General features: G+C 52.4%; 1 protein-coding gene across 1 annotated transcript in view; it reads right to left on the minus strand.

Moving 5' to 3' along the window:
• The window catches only part of GTF2IRD1 (GTF2I repeat domain containing 1), a gene marked incomplete at both ends in the record, with an annotated part of 63,378 nt that overhangs the window by 9,591 nt on the left and 37,429 nt on the right, over nucleotides 1–16,358 (minus strand). The window contains 2 exons of the mRNA XM_084249735.1: nucleotides 12,906–12,934; nucleotides 13,417–13,600. Coding sequence (XP_084105861.1) covers nucleotides 12,906–12,934; nucleotides 13,417–13,600 — 213 coding nt within the window. The remainder of the gene's footprint in view (nucleotides 1–12,905; nucleotides 12,935–13,416; nucleotides 13,601–16,358) is intronic.

Below are 16,358 nucleotides of genomic sequence, written 5' to 3' on the forward strand. Positions count from 1 at the left end.
TCAGTCAATTAATTAATCAATCTAATCAATCTTTCCATGCAGGGATCGGAGGAAGAGCAGGTCATGAACCATGCATCTTGATTATCTGATCTGGGGTCTCCCTTGTCAGGGCATGAGGTAGGGAGGGATAGAAGGGAAGATAAGGGCTCCTCATTGGAGCCTACACTACAGCCAATTACAGAACCAATGGGCTGACATTGTCCTTCATTACCTGTTGGGTCACTATTATAGTCCCAGCACCTACCATAACGCCCACTGCATAAGCACTCCCTAAAATCATTCAAGAAATGAAGGTGTCACGGGCCTCCATAGTGGCGCAGGTGTTAAGACACAACCTATGAAGCTGTCTGCAGCCTCTGCAGCACGAGTTCCATTCCCCAGGCAGCCAGGGAGCAACCCACATGACGCAGCAGACCTCTCCTGATTCGCCTGCTGCTCCCCTCAGCAGTGTATTTCAGTCAGTCTGCCTGTTCTGCTCCCCACTCTGTCTCTGGTGAATCCTCTCACACCCCCCACCTCTGGCCTGTACCCCAGCTCTTGTATGCATAAATAAATAAATCTTTAGGAAAAAAAAAAGAAATGAAGGTGTTATTAGGTCTTTGCATGGACTCATTCACTTAATTCTTCCAACAATCCTGTGAGTCCATGTCTATTTTACAGTTGTTGAAAATGAGAAACTGAGGCACAGAAGTGATCCAGCGATGCTGTGATTAAGTGGGGGAGCCAGGACCCTACCCCCGACTTCTAATCATCTCCAGTGCTGCCTTTTTCTGTCCCGCCTCTAAGGACAGCAGGAGGAATGGCCAAATCTCAGATATGTTATCAGGCCAACCACCTAGTAGGGCCTTTTTCCACCATTGGGGGAGAGCAGTCCATGCTGCAATTTCTTCTCCTTCTCTCTGCACCTGCAACTCCCAAACTCACACTTCCAACAGCCTCCTGGGAGCACCACTGACCCTGCATATCCCCATTAGCTCTCCAGGTCTTCCTCAAACCTGTCCCTTCCCCCTGGGCTTTTTGAGGGTCCCTGCCTCCCCTCTCTTACATGGTCACTCAGGAGAGAAACCTCAGCTGCCTCCAACCCTATGTAGGCTGAGTGTCCAAAGCTGCCCACACTCCAAACCCCAGAGTCTGTAGCTATGTTTCTCTATCTGGCAGAAGGGACTTTTTGGTCTAGATCCTTAATCTCCATGGGAAGATTATCCTGGATTATTCAAATGGACCCTATGTGTAATCATTGGGCCTCTATGAAGAGGCAAGATGGTCAAAAGCAGGAGATGGGACAACAGAAACAGAAACTTGAAGATGGAGGGAGAGCCAGGAATGTGGTCTCTAGAAGCTAGAAACAACAAGGAACCTTAGATTCTCCTCTTAGAACATCCAGAATAAACTCAACCTATTGACACCCTGATGTTAGCCCCGTAAGATCCACTTCCAACCTCTACAACTGTAAGGGCATACATTTGTGTGAAGTCACTAAACTTGGGTAACTGGTTACAGCTGTCACAGAAACAAATACAAACTCCCTGCACCCCCTCACCTTCATCCACAAATCAGGGGGTCACCACGATAGGCCACTTTGTGGAAGACACAGCCTGCAGCTCTACCCTCAGTCCAGTTAGTCTTCATTATCTCATCTCGAGTGGCAAGAACTTCTGGCCTGGCCTTCCCAAATTCACTCTCTGCTCTCTAAGCCACGGGGATCTTTCTAAACAGTCTGACAGTGTCATTCTTTGCTCTAAACCTACCGGGGGTTCTCTGCTGTCCTTGGGGGCAAACCCATCTCTTCCCAAACGAGGCTCAGCTAGACTGGTTTCCCATCAGCTGATGTGTTCTCACACAGCCCTGCCGCTCCCAAGGTCTCCACCCAGAGGCCATGGAAACTTGCTATTTCAAAGAACACATAGAAACTCAGGTTCCCCTAGTTCTTGGAGGGTGGATGGGGAGTCTTCCTGCCTCACCGTGTGTGGTATCTATAATCCTGCAGGGGAGTGGGGAGGGGAGCTAGGTACTGCTAAAAACCTAGTAGGGTCTGATTCAGGGTCCCTGCCGGATGCTCAGTCAAGTCTCTGGGCTGTAGTATTTTCCTGGGTGGCAAGGGGAGAAGGCGCTCCCCCAGGAAGAAACAGGGTCTTTCTATCCAGCTCCAAGACACCACCCACTCCTGGCTTCCTCCCACCTCCCCATTTTTTATCTTCCTGTGCTCCAAATGCTTATGGCACCAGGGCTCTGGCCCTCTGACTTGACTCACTCCCGATGATCTCATTCTCTTTTAGGGCTTTAAATGCCAGCAATATGCTCATGATTCTCCAAATTACACCTCAAGCCCAGACTGCTTCCCTGGACCCCCCACTTATGCATCAAACTGCTACTAGATGACACCTCAGACTTAAGCCACAAGCTGATACTCTATCTCCTCCACAGCTGGTTCCTCCTGCATCTTCCCCGTCTTGCCTACTGGCACCTCTGTTCTTCTGGAAGCTCAGTCCAAAATCCCTAAGGTCAAACTTGAATCCTCTATCTCCCAGCCAATATCAGCAAATCCTGTTGGCTTTAGCTGCAGTATATACCTAGAGCCAATGACTCACACCTTGCCTGGATTGTTACTATCACCTCCTCAGATCTCCCACAGCAGCCAGAAGGAGCCTGATAAATCCCATTAGATTCTGTCTCTCTCTGCTCAGACTCCTACTGCACTGACTCCCAGCTCACTGAAGCAAATGTCAATTGTATTCATTTCCAACTCATCCTTCCCATTCCCCATGCCTCTTCCCTCCTCTAGCACCCTGGCAGGTGACCTCAGGGCCTTTGCACTTGTTATTCCGGCCTGCAATGCTCTTCCCTGGCTCACTATCATCCCCTCCAGGTCTTTACCCAAAGGCCTTCCTTGCCACCACCTCATCTACTGTTGACAAACCCTTAAAAATAAGCACAACCGCTCCCATCTGCTTCCCTGCTTCTCCTTAGCACTTTCACCTAACACACCTTAGACTTCACACTTTGTTTATTCTCTGCATCCACACCAGAATATAAGCTCCACGAGGCAGGGTTTATTTTTTCAATTGGTGTTAATAAAAAGCCTGTCCCCCACTGGGTGTGAGTCTCACAGATGCCCTGCAGCAGTGCATGAACTGAGCTGGCACCTGAGCTCCCAAAGCCCTGATGGGCCTGTCTTTAGTCAAGTCTCTGGGCTGTAGGGTCTTCAGGCTGGGGCAGCATGTCCTGTCGCCCACCTCCCACCACGAGGCCCCTTTTGTCACCCCGCTCCTCCCCAGGAGACAGGAAAGATCGCATCCACCCAGTGCAGCACATGTGTGGAGGCTGACTTCGGGCCCCACCCCCACGCCTCCATGTCTGTGGCTCAAAGCCACATTTATCAGCCAGCCACAGCTTCTGTTCAGCACACCGTGTCTGGTGACCCCTCCAGCTGATCTCATTCCAGTGTTAATAAAAGCCTCGGTTGTTCCTGTCAGCTTGGGTGGTCCCAGCTGAGGAAGTCATTTCAGTGAAGCTTTCTGGAATGTTGCAGATGATTCTGAAGCGACCCCCCCCACCCACCCACTGCTGCCTTCTGGGGCTTGTGGAGCCCCCTCTAACAAGTGCTGGGAAACTTGAAGCCCCCTTCCCCCATCTGGCAGGGCTTGGGATTGAAACCCAGGCAGGGGCAGGACAGGGCTGCAATGACCCAGCTGGGCCCCCACCATCCAGGAAAAGGGCGGGTCTCCCCGACATCACATCTTCCATCGCCCACAGAGCCTCACTGGGAAGAAAGGAGGCAGTGGGCCAACTCTGGGTCTGGCAGCTGGGAGTCTGCCCACAAAGGCCTCCCAGCCCCGCCCAGCGAGATGCCAACTCTTCCCAGGAAGGCAGAAGGGAGATCATTACTGGAGCCTAATTAACAAAGAAAAGCAGAGATAATTAAGTGGAGAAACATGTGGCTGGCGCTGGAATTGTGATATCTTTAGAAACTTGAGAAAGGACAGTTTTATTTTGAGCTCTCAAGAGTTGGAAGCGGGGGAGGGGAAGACAGAGAGGAAGGCAGGGGCCTAAGTTCTGAGTATGTGACTAGGGAGGAAGAAATAACCCCCAGGTTGTGGGAGATGCAAGAGAGGGGGGGCGGGGGCAGGGGGCCACCATGGAAGGTGTCCCTCCTCCATGTGACCTTGAGGCCCAGAGAAAGTAAGAATCACATATAGTAAGTCAACTTATCCAATGTCAAAGTTAACTTTTCCAAGATCACCAGTAATAAGTTAACTTATTAAGATCACACAGCTCAGAAGAGTAGAATCAGATGCTAAGGAGGAACAGGAGACCCATTCCTTCCCCTGTCCAGTCCCTCTGTCACCCCCCAAATACCCTCTGCTCCAGGAAGGTCATTCCACGCAGTGATGGAATGACAGGAGAACCCGCAGAGGAGAGAGATCTAGCAGGGGCCAGGAGCTAGGTGTTTGGCCCTTTTTCCCAACACTACCCCCCTACGCCCCGCCCCAAACGTGATCCAAGCCCTCTGTGCGGGAGGTTTTTCCCTCACAGCTGAGCTTCTCAAACCGGGCCTAGCACAAAGCTGGCTGGTGTAGATAATCTATCTTCCTCAGCAGAATGTATTTTAATACAGTTCCTTAAAACAAAAACTCAAGTAAAGGGTTTATAGAGTAGACTCTGTAGGGACTTTCTAGATAAAGCTGGGGACCATCCAGAGCTTTGGCCCTGGCGGGCAGGGGTGCTTGGGCTCTGGCCTCCAGGATGTCAGTGGAACAGCTTGATAAGGCCGGGGCTGCGGGGTCTGGTTTAAGCCGCAAAGCCAGGCCCTCATAGTCCGGCCTAGTCAGCCTCTCCACCCCACCACCTCCCACACACAACAGGCTCTTCATTCCTCCCCTTGCTGTCTTGGTTGTGTGCCCCAGCACTGCTGGGCTGGGAATGTCCCACTTGTGTGTAGAGGAACTGAGGCCCAGGCGGGCACACCTGACTTGCTGGAGTCACACAGGATGTTGGCCGCTCTGCTTTGTCTTTGGACCCCTGGCCCCTGCTCTGGGGTGGGGGAGGCCTGGCTGCTTACCCAAGTTCCCACAACTGACACGGGTGGGGGGAGGGATGCACCACTGGGTGAAAGGGAAACCACAACGTGAGACACTGGCTGGGTTTCCCTAGAAGGGAGCTGGGGCCCGGCAGCTGAATCTGCCACGGGGTCATCACTTGGTTCCCAAGTCCAAGAAGAGCAGTGGAGAACCTTGGAAATGAGCAGCAGAGAGAAGGAAAGGCCCTCCCTCGCGGCCTCTGAGGCACTAAAGGGCGGTGGGCAGGCACAAATGCCGCAGTTCACTACCCTCTAAGGCTGTTTTTTAACCACTGGTATTTGTTTTAAAACGTTCTTTATTTCCTTGATTGCTCTGCTCTTCAGAGCTCTGTAAACAGCTGACTGGCTCAGCAACTCTTACAGCACATTCCTCCACCTCTTTTCCACGGCCTCCACCTCCCTGTTCCTTCAACAAGCTTCTCTCCTTCAAGGTCCTTTAGAGGTCGGTGTGTTCTGGGCTGGCCCTGGGCCTCTCTGCTAGCTGCAAACTTGGCTGTGGTTGCATCACACCGGCCCTCCCGGCCCCGCGGCCACCCTGCCTGCTCTAAGCACCGGGGGGCCCACCAACTGCACATTTGCCCCTGAGGTCTCACTGGCCCACAACCCCGGGATAGGCATACCATCACCCTTCAGGAAATTTCTACCTTTCTCTCCTTCCTCCCCATACCTGCTGCCACCTCTAGATCCTAGCTCCACCCATCTCAGAGTCCTGTAGCCCCTGCCTGGGATCAGGCCTCCTCAACCCCCTTGGCTTTGCTGCCCCAGTTTTGCCTTCTCCAAGGCACTTGCACTAGAGGGTGCAAGTATGGTTACCATGGTAATTGTAAGGCAGTGCAAATCTGATCCTATCATTTCCTTGACTGAAAAAATCTTCAGTGCTCTAAGATAGGACTTCCAGGTCAAGGTCTTTTATAATTCTGGCCTCATTCTTTCACTGTGCTCTCCCCTCCCCTTCCTGCCCAAGCTCCAGAATAGCACAGACCTGGTATGACTTCAGTCCTGTGCTAACTATGTGGTTGTCTTTGCCTCTTTCAGCCTCAGCGTGCTCAGCTGCAAAACAGGGACAGCAGCATCAACCTCCCGGCTTTGCTGGTGGACACTGAGGCTCCATGAGAGGCCCAACCTGGGCACTTGGCCAAGGCTGGACGTGAGCATTTCCTAGCTTCCACCTTTGCTGGTGTGGAATTCTCCAGCTCCTGGGGAATATCAGTTTCCTGGGGAGCACTCCGACCCCAAGATGTTGTGCTGGCTGGTGGAGAGCTGGATTTTGCCTTGAGGTGATACTGAACTCGCACGGCAGGTGCGAGTACTGGAAACCGACGCTGCTCCCGTCTAATTTCCTGAGGAGTCATCTGTGTGCAGACACACCTTCCATGGCTGAGCTCTGCCTCGGCCCCGTCCTCTCCTCTCTCCAGCCACATCTAAACCTATCCGTCACCACAGCGGTGTGCACATCATGCTTTCTCCTCTGACCATCTCCTCCCATGCTGCCAGCCCTCCTTCAAGCACCTGGACCCCATGATCCTTCATCCACACAGCGACCTCAAGTGCACAGCTCTGGCCCCCCTCCCCTCTCCAACCCACCTACTTCTCTGAGTGATGTCCCTGCTTTCCCCATTCTGACCCTACATCCTCCCTTTACTCATTTCTCTGCATCATGTTGTTCCTATTCCCACTCTAGAACCCTCTCCTGATGCACCCTGTAGCTCTGTCCCTTCTCTCCTGCCCTTTAAAAGGCGCCCTGTTCCTGGGTAGTGCCATTTGTCTTCTCATTCTCCCCTGAGCCCCCTACTCCACTTGCAGGCCCATCCACTCCTCCCCATAACTGCTTTGACCATGCTGCCCACAATCTCACGGTGCCTTTCTGGGTTTTGAATGTTTGACCTTGAAGCTGCACTTGGCCAAGGCGATCACATTCCTTTAACAGACTCTCACTTGACTTCGGGAACATCACACCTTCTGGGTGTTTTGTCTCTCTCCCCAACACCCAAACGCTGGAGGGCCCAGGGCTCATCTTTGGATTCCTTCCCGCTGTCCACACTCATCCCGCCTGTGATCCAGTTTCACCGCTGAAATTCGATAAACACAGAAAGGCCCCGGGCTGCGTCTCCGGCGGGCCCCTCTCTGACTTGGAGTTCTGCTGCTGGTCTGCCTGTCCACCTGGGTGTCCAGCTTGGCCACCACTCATGGCCTGTCCTCTCCCCGACTAGCTGTTCAGGACTGAATCTTTTTATCTTTTTTTTTTTTAACACAAAGTTTATATTTTTATTGAGAACATTTGTTTATCGATATTTGGGACAAAATCTTGATGTCATCTTTCGCCTCTCTTTTCTTACCCCACACTCACTCCATCAGCAATCCTGATGGCCTCACTTTTGAAATATGCCTGGGGGCCTTAGAGGCTTTGCAGACTCCTCCCCGCCATACTTGAACTGGATTTCTACCCAGCTCACATCCTCCTGCCTTGCAGGCCTTAACTCCTGGTGGTCTATGTAAAAGCATCGTCGCAGCGGACAGCCTTCTATTTGTCCCCAGGGTACTCATCACTATTGAATGTGATGCTATTTAGCTGTCTCCCTCACTAGACAACAAGTTCCACAAGGATAGAGCTTATTGTCTATTTTGTAATCCTGAATCTTGTTTGGGACGGACTTCACACCAATACATTTTTTATCGTACAGATAAATGAACTCCAAGGATTAATTGTGAGCCTCAAGGGTTATCTAGGCAGGGATGACGTTATAGCTGCTGATAGCCAGAAGGGGGCAGCAAAGAGCCAGTCAGTGTGAATGAAAGCCCGGTGGGGCAGCTGCTAGGGGAAGAGGGTATGGATGCAACTCACCAGAGGGAAGGTAGTGGTACAGCAAGCCCTGGCTTCAAACTCATCATGCTGCACATGCTGTGTGACTTTCAGCAAGTTCCTAAACCTCTCTGAGCCTCCGTTTCCTTCTGTAAGACTGGTTATTGAGAGAATAGTGTACTGATAGGGAAGGCTTTGCAGCTAGCAAGTCAGAAGCATAGTTAGTGTCTGTGACAGGAGATGCCCAAGGGGGGACAGGGTTGATAAATATGATTCATCCGGATAAGGGAACATTATAAAGTGCCTTAAAGACATAGGAAAATACTTATGTTTAAAATGTATGTATAGTTCTATGGTAAGAACAACAGTGAATGTAAAATTAATAAGCTTGGGGGTAAATCTGGGAGAAACGTATCATCATAAAAATGAACAGCCATCTGGGCAGTTAAGAGTTCTGCTGTTTCCAAATTTCTACCATGGGCATATATTTGCATTTCCCTTCAGATTTTAAAGACCTACTAGAATGTTTTGTGGCTGTTCTAACACCAGGTACCTAGGCAGGGGGCCTCTCTCCTTCCTTGGTCACCACTGTCTCTTACCCATGTGCCTGAAGAGCAACCTCCTTTGCTGTCTGGGGTTTTTGTAGCCTCGGGCCCCACTGCATTTTGAGAAGAGATGTGTCTTGACTCAGCACTGCCACTGCCGAGAGCACAGAGGGGGATGTCAGGCCCACCCAGAGTCCTTTTTGGTAGCAAACATCCCTTTGTGCTCTGCGTACTGCTGGCCAGGTGCCCGAGTGGCCTGGGGGCCCTAGAGCACATGTGTTTCTGAGAGCTGGGGTCGAGGGCAAGTTCTCCTGGCGCTGTGCAGACACCTGCCTCTCTGCTCCTGGCCTAGGTCCCACCTTTAAATGGATGCTGTTGAAGAAGGGTGGGTGAGGTGGCGAGCAACCTAGGTAGATATCAGGGAGCTATTAATGATGTACCCCTCTCCCTGACTTCACTGGCTCTGACCCCTGGGGTCAGGTTGGGATACCTCAGGCCCTTGAAGGCAGGGATGCAGTCCACTCTAGTATAAGAGGTCAGCCTGGTCCCATCATCCCTCTGCAGCCTCCCCTGCAAAGTCCCTCTAGACAGCATCTCCACTGCCCAGGGATCCTGTGAAATCCCTGGCCCACAACCCTGACCTGAGTTCCAAAGTCCCTCCCAGCACCCCCTGAGGCTCAGTCCAACTCCATCTTCCTCTCTAGTACCTGCCCACCATTCCACATGAGCAGATAAGGCTACTAGACACGGGTAGCAAAATTGAGGCAACGAGGGAGCTTGTAAAGGCTTTAGTGTTGGGATACCACTAAAGGCATTATGGGGTTTTCTCTTTTCCCAGAACAAAATTGACCCAGGAATGGCTGTATCCATACCCTTCCTGCCCCTTCAGGCTGACCCACAGTTCCAGGTTGTGCTGTGCAAGGCCCAAATTTAATAACCAATTTATCTTTAAAGCATACTTTCCTTCTTTAGAATTCACCTTCTCAGGATGGTTCAGTTAGGAAATGCTTCTGCAGGATCCTTCCATAAATGACCCAGAAATCTCAGAGCCATCCTTTACAGTGTGTCTCCTCCCCAAGGGAAGTTCCCCCTCCTTCCCAGTTCTTACCCCTGAGCAGAACCATCCCCTCCAATGCTGTCACCTTTGCACCGCAATCCCACTGACCTGGCCTACCCCAAGCATGGGTTTGCTCATGCTCAGACCCTCTGTAGTGTCGAATTGGCTAAAGGGGTGGGATTCATGGAAGGTTCCAGGTCCTGGTAGGCTCTCAACAGGTCAGGACAAGGGGCACCTCTCCAAACACCTCAGTGGAGGATGTCCATAGAGGTCTTGTGGGTAGTCATATGGACACATGTCATTCAAGAGTTAATGGGCCTCTTGCCCTAACTTCTTGGCACTATGAATCCTTCTGGAACTTGGACACCAGCACACAGAAAAAAAGGGAGATCTTAGATGCACTCAATTTAGGTTTCTTCCACTATGTAATGGGGGGTTCTGCTAGGGATCTAGTCCAAGTTCAGAATAATAGAATTTATATATCTTATACTTCTAAGGTTGAAGATGAAGGTTAATTCCATATTTTTGGAGGAGGATGAAAGAAAAAAGGAAAAGTCTCTGAAGATTCCTATTGTAGCCAGGAGAAGGCTTGGCTCTGTGGCATGCCAGGCCATGCCCTTCCAGCCTAACCTCCCCTAGACACACCCACGCCATTCCTAGCCGCTGTCCTGCCACTTCCCCGACACCCTCTGTGCCCTGGCTTAGGCTTGGTCCTGTGTCAGTGCCACACAGTGTTCCGCTCACCCCCCCAAGACTCAACTCAATGTCACCTCCTCCAGGAAGTGTTCCTGCATCCCAGGAAAAATAATAACAAGCACCATCTTCACTGGCTGAAAACCACTGCTCCACAGCTTGCCCACCCCTGCTCACCATTAATCTCCTTCCGGTCACCTGGGGCAGGTGTGCCTATCTCCATCTTACAGATGAGGAAGTGGAGGCTTGGGGATGGGGAATAATGAACCCAGAATCGCATGGTAGTAAGGGTGCTGGGATATGAACCAGTGTCTGTCTGAGCCCTGTGCCTTGCCACAGCCTTGCCACAGCCTTGCCACAGCCCCTGTGCCTTGCCTTGCCACAGCCCCTGTGCCTTGCCCAGCTCAGATCCAAAACCCCAAAACAGATTATCTGCCACCCTCCACATGCCTGGGGCACCTGCCAATGGTCTATGTCCCCCACAGACTAGGCTCCTGTGCCCATTCACCCTGAGAACCCAGGAGCTTCAGTGTAACAGGCTTCAGTGATTGTCTGATGGGGAGTTTGGGAAGGGCAGAAGCAGCACTCAATGACCCTCATGAGCCTGGACCCCTTCCCAGCACAGTGTGACAAGTGGCATGCGTCAGCGTGGAGTTGGCCTGGCTGCTGCCCGTCCGGCTGACACCTGGCCCGGGTGCCAATGCCTGGAAAGGTGCTGGCAATTCCACCCTGCAGGCTGGGCCAGGGCCACTTTCCATCTCCTCCTCCAGGCAGTCTGCCATCCTCTCCCATGCCATGTGGGCAGAGAAAGCATCTCCAAGGGCTCTCTGCACTCACAGGAGCCAAAGGGGAGTCGGATGGCAGGCAGGCAGATCAGCACAGACCTTGGGGCAGGCTGCCCAGGCTGAGATTCAAGAAGCAGCTAGCCAGCAAGAGGGGCTGTGTGCTCCCCTGGTTACAGCATGAGCCTCGCCCAGGGTGTCTTCCCAAAGCCCAACATTTTGCTGGTGCATGGTTCTCCCTGATGAAACTCAGGGAGAGAGGCTACATTGCCAATGGTTCCTTCAAGTCAGGTGAGGCACCCAGGTAAGTCACCGGGGTTCCCTCTGCCACAGTTTTGCTTGCAAGAAGGAGACATAACAAAGGTGACAGTGCAAAGTACTGAATCTATAGCCTGGCGCATGTCAGGGGTCACAGATCTCTGCTGTCCAGACTCATCTGAAAACATGCTGGCCCCTGCAGCCTAAACGTGGACCCTCCTCACTGGCAAGAAGGGGCTGGGTCCTCAGGGGCTGCCACATTGCACTTGTCTCTACAGGCAGAGGGAAGCCCAGGCTGTTCTTCCTGTCACTGTTCCTGGGAACCGGACCAGCACTGCCCAGGACTGACACCAACTGTGGCAGAAGACCCCGGGGCGTGGGGCAGGCAGGGTTGGAGCTGACTCAGTGGCACTCAGTGAGGCAGGTGGGCCCCACGGTCCTGGAGCCAGGGCCCAGCAGCCTCTCAGAGTGGGGGTGGGCCAGGGGACAGTGGCAGCAGAAAGGCCTGTCCTGGTTCCCAGGGGCCAGGAGAGGCGAGCTGGGCAAGCTCCTCTGACATTTCCGCCTTATTAACAATGCGAGTGAGCATTTCGAGTGAGCATTTCGGCCTCTGAGAACTCAGGAAAAATACATTTTGAATGGGCCATGGGCCCCTGCTGCTTACCACCTCCCCCCTCCCCTCTCCTCCCTGGCTCTCCAAGACCTGCCTCCCCCAGGCTCTTCTGGAGCCTTCCTCTTCAGGAAGTCCTATCAGCCACCCAGCTCTTGTTCCTGCTTCCCCTCCTGGGAACCCGCACAGCTCACTAGGAGCCACCATGTCACACTGTCCTAGGAGGGCCCACCCCCCTCCAGTTCGATGGCCTCTCATCTCATTCCCAGAAGCCCACCCAGCCAGGCCTGGCACAGGGGTGAACAGTTCTGGGGGTCAGGGTGCACCAGTGTTTTCATGAAGGTGAGACTAGAGTCCTGGACTGCAGGCCTCCCCTGTCCAGGTGCTCAGACCGTGTGCCAGCTCCCAGCATCTCAGCACAGCCTCCCCAAGGGACAGGGCTGACAGTGGGGCTCTGCCATCTCTTCATACACAGGTTCTGGGGTCCGTGTATGACCTGGAAACCCTGCTCAGCCTGAAGTGCCCACCAGGTGGTTATTCTGTGGCCACCTCTGCTTCCTGAGGTGTCTGCTCACTCAGGGCTTAGGAAGGTCAAGGATGCAGCCCACAGCAAATACAGAGCAATGGACACCTTGAAAGGAGAGGGTTTTGTCTCCAAAATCCGGGGCAGACACTCATCTTAACCACCAAGCTCAAGGGTCTGCATGGGGGCAGCCCTCCCTCTGAGGTTAGGAACCCACCTGCTCTCAACTACCTGGGGACAACCAAGGCCAACCAAAACCCCCATCTGGAGGAAAGGTCACTGACCAGCCTGGCCCCTTCCTCCAGAACCTGGTTGGAGGAAGTCTTCTCGTACCCCCACTCCCACCCTTCTCTGCGCCAGTGGGAAGGTTCCAGCCTAGTCTCCTCCTTCCATCTGGGTCTGCTGCCTATGGAGGAGGGAGAATAGAGGGGCAGGAGCCTGAACCCCAGCACCTGTGACCCACAATCAGTTTGGACTCTGGTACCCAGCTCTGTGACTAACTGCACCCCCACCCCACCACGTGGGGTCTCCCCTGGCCCCCAACAGCCAGTGCCTCTTACCAGGCTTTGGGATGAGTCCTTGAAAAGGCCTGGAAGAAAAACAGAGATGGGAGTGTCAGAAATATTTGGGGCCCACCCTAGGCCAAGTGTAAGATGCTGCTGATATGCGTACATGGGGCCGGGGGGGACACTGTGATGACATGGCAGGCGGGTGATCAGGGTTTCCTGCTGGTTCTGCGACCTCTGCAAATCACTTGTCCAGCTTTCCCCGCCTCTGAAGTGACCAAAGGCCTCTCCTAGCAGCCAGAAGTACAGTGGGCAGGCACTGTGGGTAGGAAAAGGTGCCACAAAGGCTGCCCCCACTATGGTGGTTGAGGTTTCACATGTGTGGGGCCCCCTACACCCCAACAAACCTGCAGTTCCCTTCCTCTGCCCCTCAGGACCCAGGATGACAGTGGGAGGGCACCTTGATCAGCAGAGGGCAGGACTAAGACCAGAGAGAAGGAAAGGCAGTAGGTGGAAGCAGCCCCTACTCCTGCTAGTCTTGCCTCCTCACCCTTCCCTTGGGTACCTGGTGACCGTGAACTTGATCTTGTCAGCCACCGCGAGGATCCTCTCCAAGTTCTGGGAGCCAAAGGTGCATGGTTTTCGGAACGGGATTCCCGGGGGCAGTCCCTCGATGATCACTGAGCCAGGATTGCTCTTGATTCGCTTGTAGGGGACCTGGACTGGGTACTTGATGCCCAAGGCTTCCCCTATGGAACAAGAGGGACAAGGAGGTGCCATTAAGAGCCATAGCAGTGTGTGGACATGGGGGTTGTGGGGTGTCTATGCAGGAGTATGATAGAAAGATGTGTACATGGGGGACGAGAGGCTGTTGTGAAGACCTGTGGAAAGATACAACCTGTGGGGGCCTAGGAGTTGGGGTGTGTTGTGCAGGGCTCTGGGGGGTTAGGTATGTGAGCGTGTGTCCAGATGTGTGGTTAGCACTCCAAGGGAGAAGGCAGTGGCCTCACTTCCTGAGAATCTGAAAGTCCATCACCAAAAAAGTGCCCCGTGAGCACATCTCACTGGACCAGCCCGGTTTAAGAGGGCAGACTGCATTTGGGAGCAAGAAAGCCAGGGTTAACCTCCAGGTTATCTTCTGAATCTAGGCCTTGTCCTCTTTCCTGTCACCTCTGGGGAATGCCGGGCTCTTCCACCTCAGAGACTGTATATTTCACAGCCAGCCAGGGACAGGCCTAGGGAGGGTGGCTACTGTTGACCACTGTCAGCTGAAGCCTGCTGCCTGCTGGCAGGGCCAGGCTCTGCAGCCCTGGATGCCATGAGGTTGCTTTACCTGTCTCAGGCTCCCTCATCCTGACAGCTGGCTGGAGCTGACTGTGATTCCCCAGGTACTGCTAAGAGCACTATCCCCAGTGTCACAGGATGCCCATTGTGAAACACACTGCAGCAATTTCCACATGTCGCAGCACTAGAAGGAACCCTTGAACTTCTATGTAATAAACTAATTTTTATCTCACAGACAAAGGAAATGTATAACTGGCTTCATTGCCTTTTTGCTCTTGCTCCCAGGAAACTCAGAATCTGATTTGTGCCCACATCTAGCAAGTACAGACCTTCTGAATCTTCATGTCACCCTGACTTTATGCCATCTGCTCTAGCCTGCTTGTTTTGTTGGTGATATATTCACATACCACAAAATTTACCATTTTGAAGTGCATAATTCAGTGACTTTACTATATTAACCAGTATATGAAATTATTGTTTTAATTACATCAAACAAGCCCTATAACCATCAGTCATCACCCTCAGCTTCCCTCCATGCTCTAGCAACCACTAATCTAATCTAATCTCTATGGAATTTTGGCCTGTTTTTAATTTTTTATCCTGAGATTGTTGTTGGCTAGTTTCCATGTGATTAAAGAAATCCTTTTTGAAATGGAAAGAAATCATCATCATCTGTCCATGGGGACCCTGCCATCTCTACTCTTCACTTCTGGCCTTCAAAGTGGCTCTTTATACCATGGTGGTCTCCAAGTCACCAAAGCCAGCAGACACTTGCAATCTTTTGGCAAATTCTGATACAGATGGCCACTCTCCCCTCCCTGAAGCCCTTGCCTTGGTGTCTGTGATGCTACATTTTCTTGGCTTCTCATTTTTCTGGCCACTGTCCCTCTCCTTGACCTGACCTTGAAACTGGAGCTCCTTGGTGTTTGGTCTGGGTCCTCTTACAACCGAGGGGTGTCTCCTCCGCTATCATGACGTAATGTTTACATCTGACCCAGATACCTCTCCTCAATAATGGACTTGCATCTTTGCTTGCCTCAGGGTGGTCTCCACCCCAGCCCCCAAACTCAGCATGACCATGGCACTCATCATCATGGCACCCCCTTTGGTGACGGTGCTGCCTCTTTCCCTGCCTGATAAGTCAGTCGTCCCCAGTGGCCCAGGTGCTCCACCCCCACATCCCCCCTGTCATGAAGACAGGTCCACACAGCTCAGACATAGGCCAATGAGCAAACAGTATTTCCCTGCCACAGGGACAGTGTAAAGAATAGTTCTCAGTGGGAACCAATGAGAAAAAAATGGAAGGAAATTCTGGGAAAGAAATGAACTGGCTCTCTGGAGAAAACCTGTGAAAGGGCTAGTCTTCTCCCTCCTTTCAGAGGGTGCAGATGGGGTGTTCTGGACCTGCTGCAGTCATTCTGCCAGCAAGTCAAGGCTAGCCTGAGGTGATGCTGACACCACAGAAAGATATCAAGGACATCCCTCAGCTGCTGGGCCCAGCTGTTCCTGAAGGCTGCCTTTCACGCAGACATCCTGTGCTATGAGCTAGGGCAGACTACACAATCCAGAGACAGTTATACCAGCCTCTCTCCCACTCCACAGGCTCCTCTTACCATGTAACATCAACATTCCTTCATGAAGGACTGGATTCTGTGACCCTCCCCTTGAACCTGGACTTTGTAAATACCGTGGACCAACGAAGGAGGGCAGAGGTGACACTGCATAATCTCTGAAGCTGGGTCAAAGAGGTAACACAGCTCCCACCTCAGGACAGTCAGAAGTCCAGACTGATAAGTAGGAAATCCAGCTACCCTGGAGTCGCCGTGCTGGAAAGCCCACATGGAGAGATTACACAGAAATCAAGAGAGATGTCCGGGGGCCCAGCTGTTCAAGTACGCCGGGGGTCAGAAACGTGAGTGAGGAAGTTGTCAAGATGACCCTGCCTCAGCCACCTTCTGACCACAACCTCGGGAGAGACCCTGAGCTCCCGAGAGCCACTTCGCAGTGCTGCTCCCAAATTCCTGACTCACCGACACTGGAGAGGTAATAAAGGGTCACTGCTATTTTAGGCCACTAAATTTTAGGATGATATGCTCTGCAGTCATAGTAACTGAATCACGAGCCTCACCAGCCAATGAGCCCTCGTTACTGTGGAAGCTGGTTTGAGTGTTTTTGGTACTTGAAATCTAAAAGTATCTTAACTGATACTAGCTTGTTTTTCTC

Source organism: Talpa europaea (genome assembly GCF_964194135.1).
Source record: "Talpa europaea genome assembly, chromosome: 12".
Taxonomy (NCBI): Eukaryota; Metazoa; Chordata; class Mammalia; order Eulipotyphla; family Talpidae; genus Talpa; species Talpa europaea.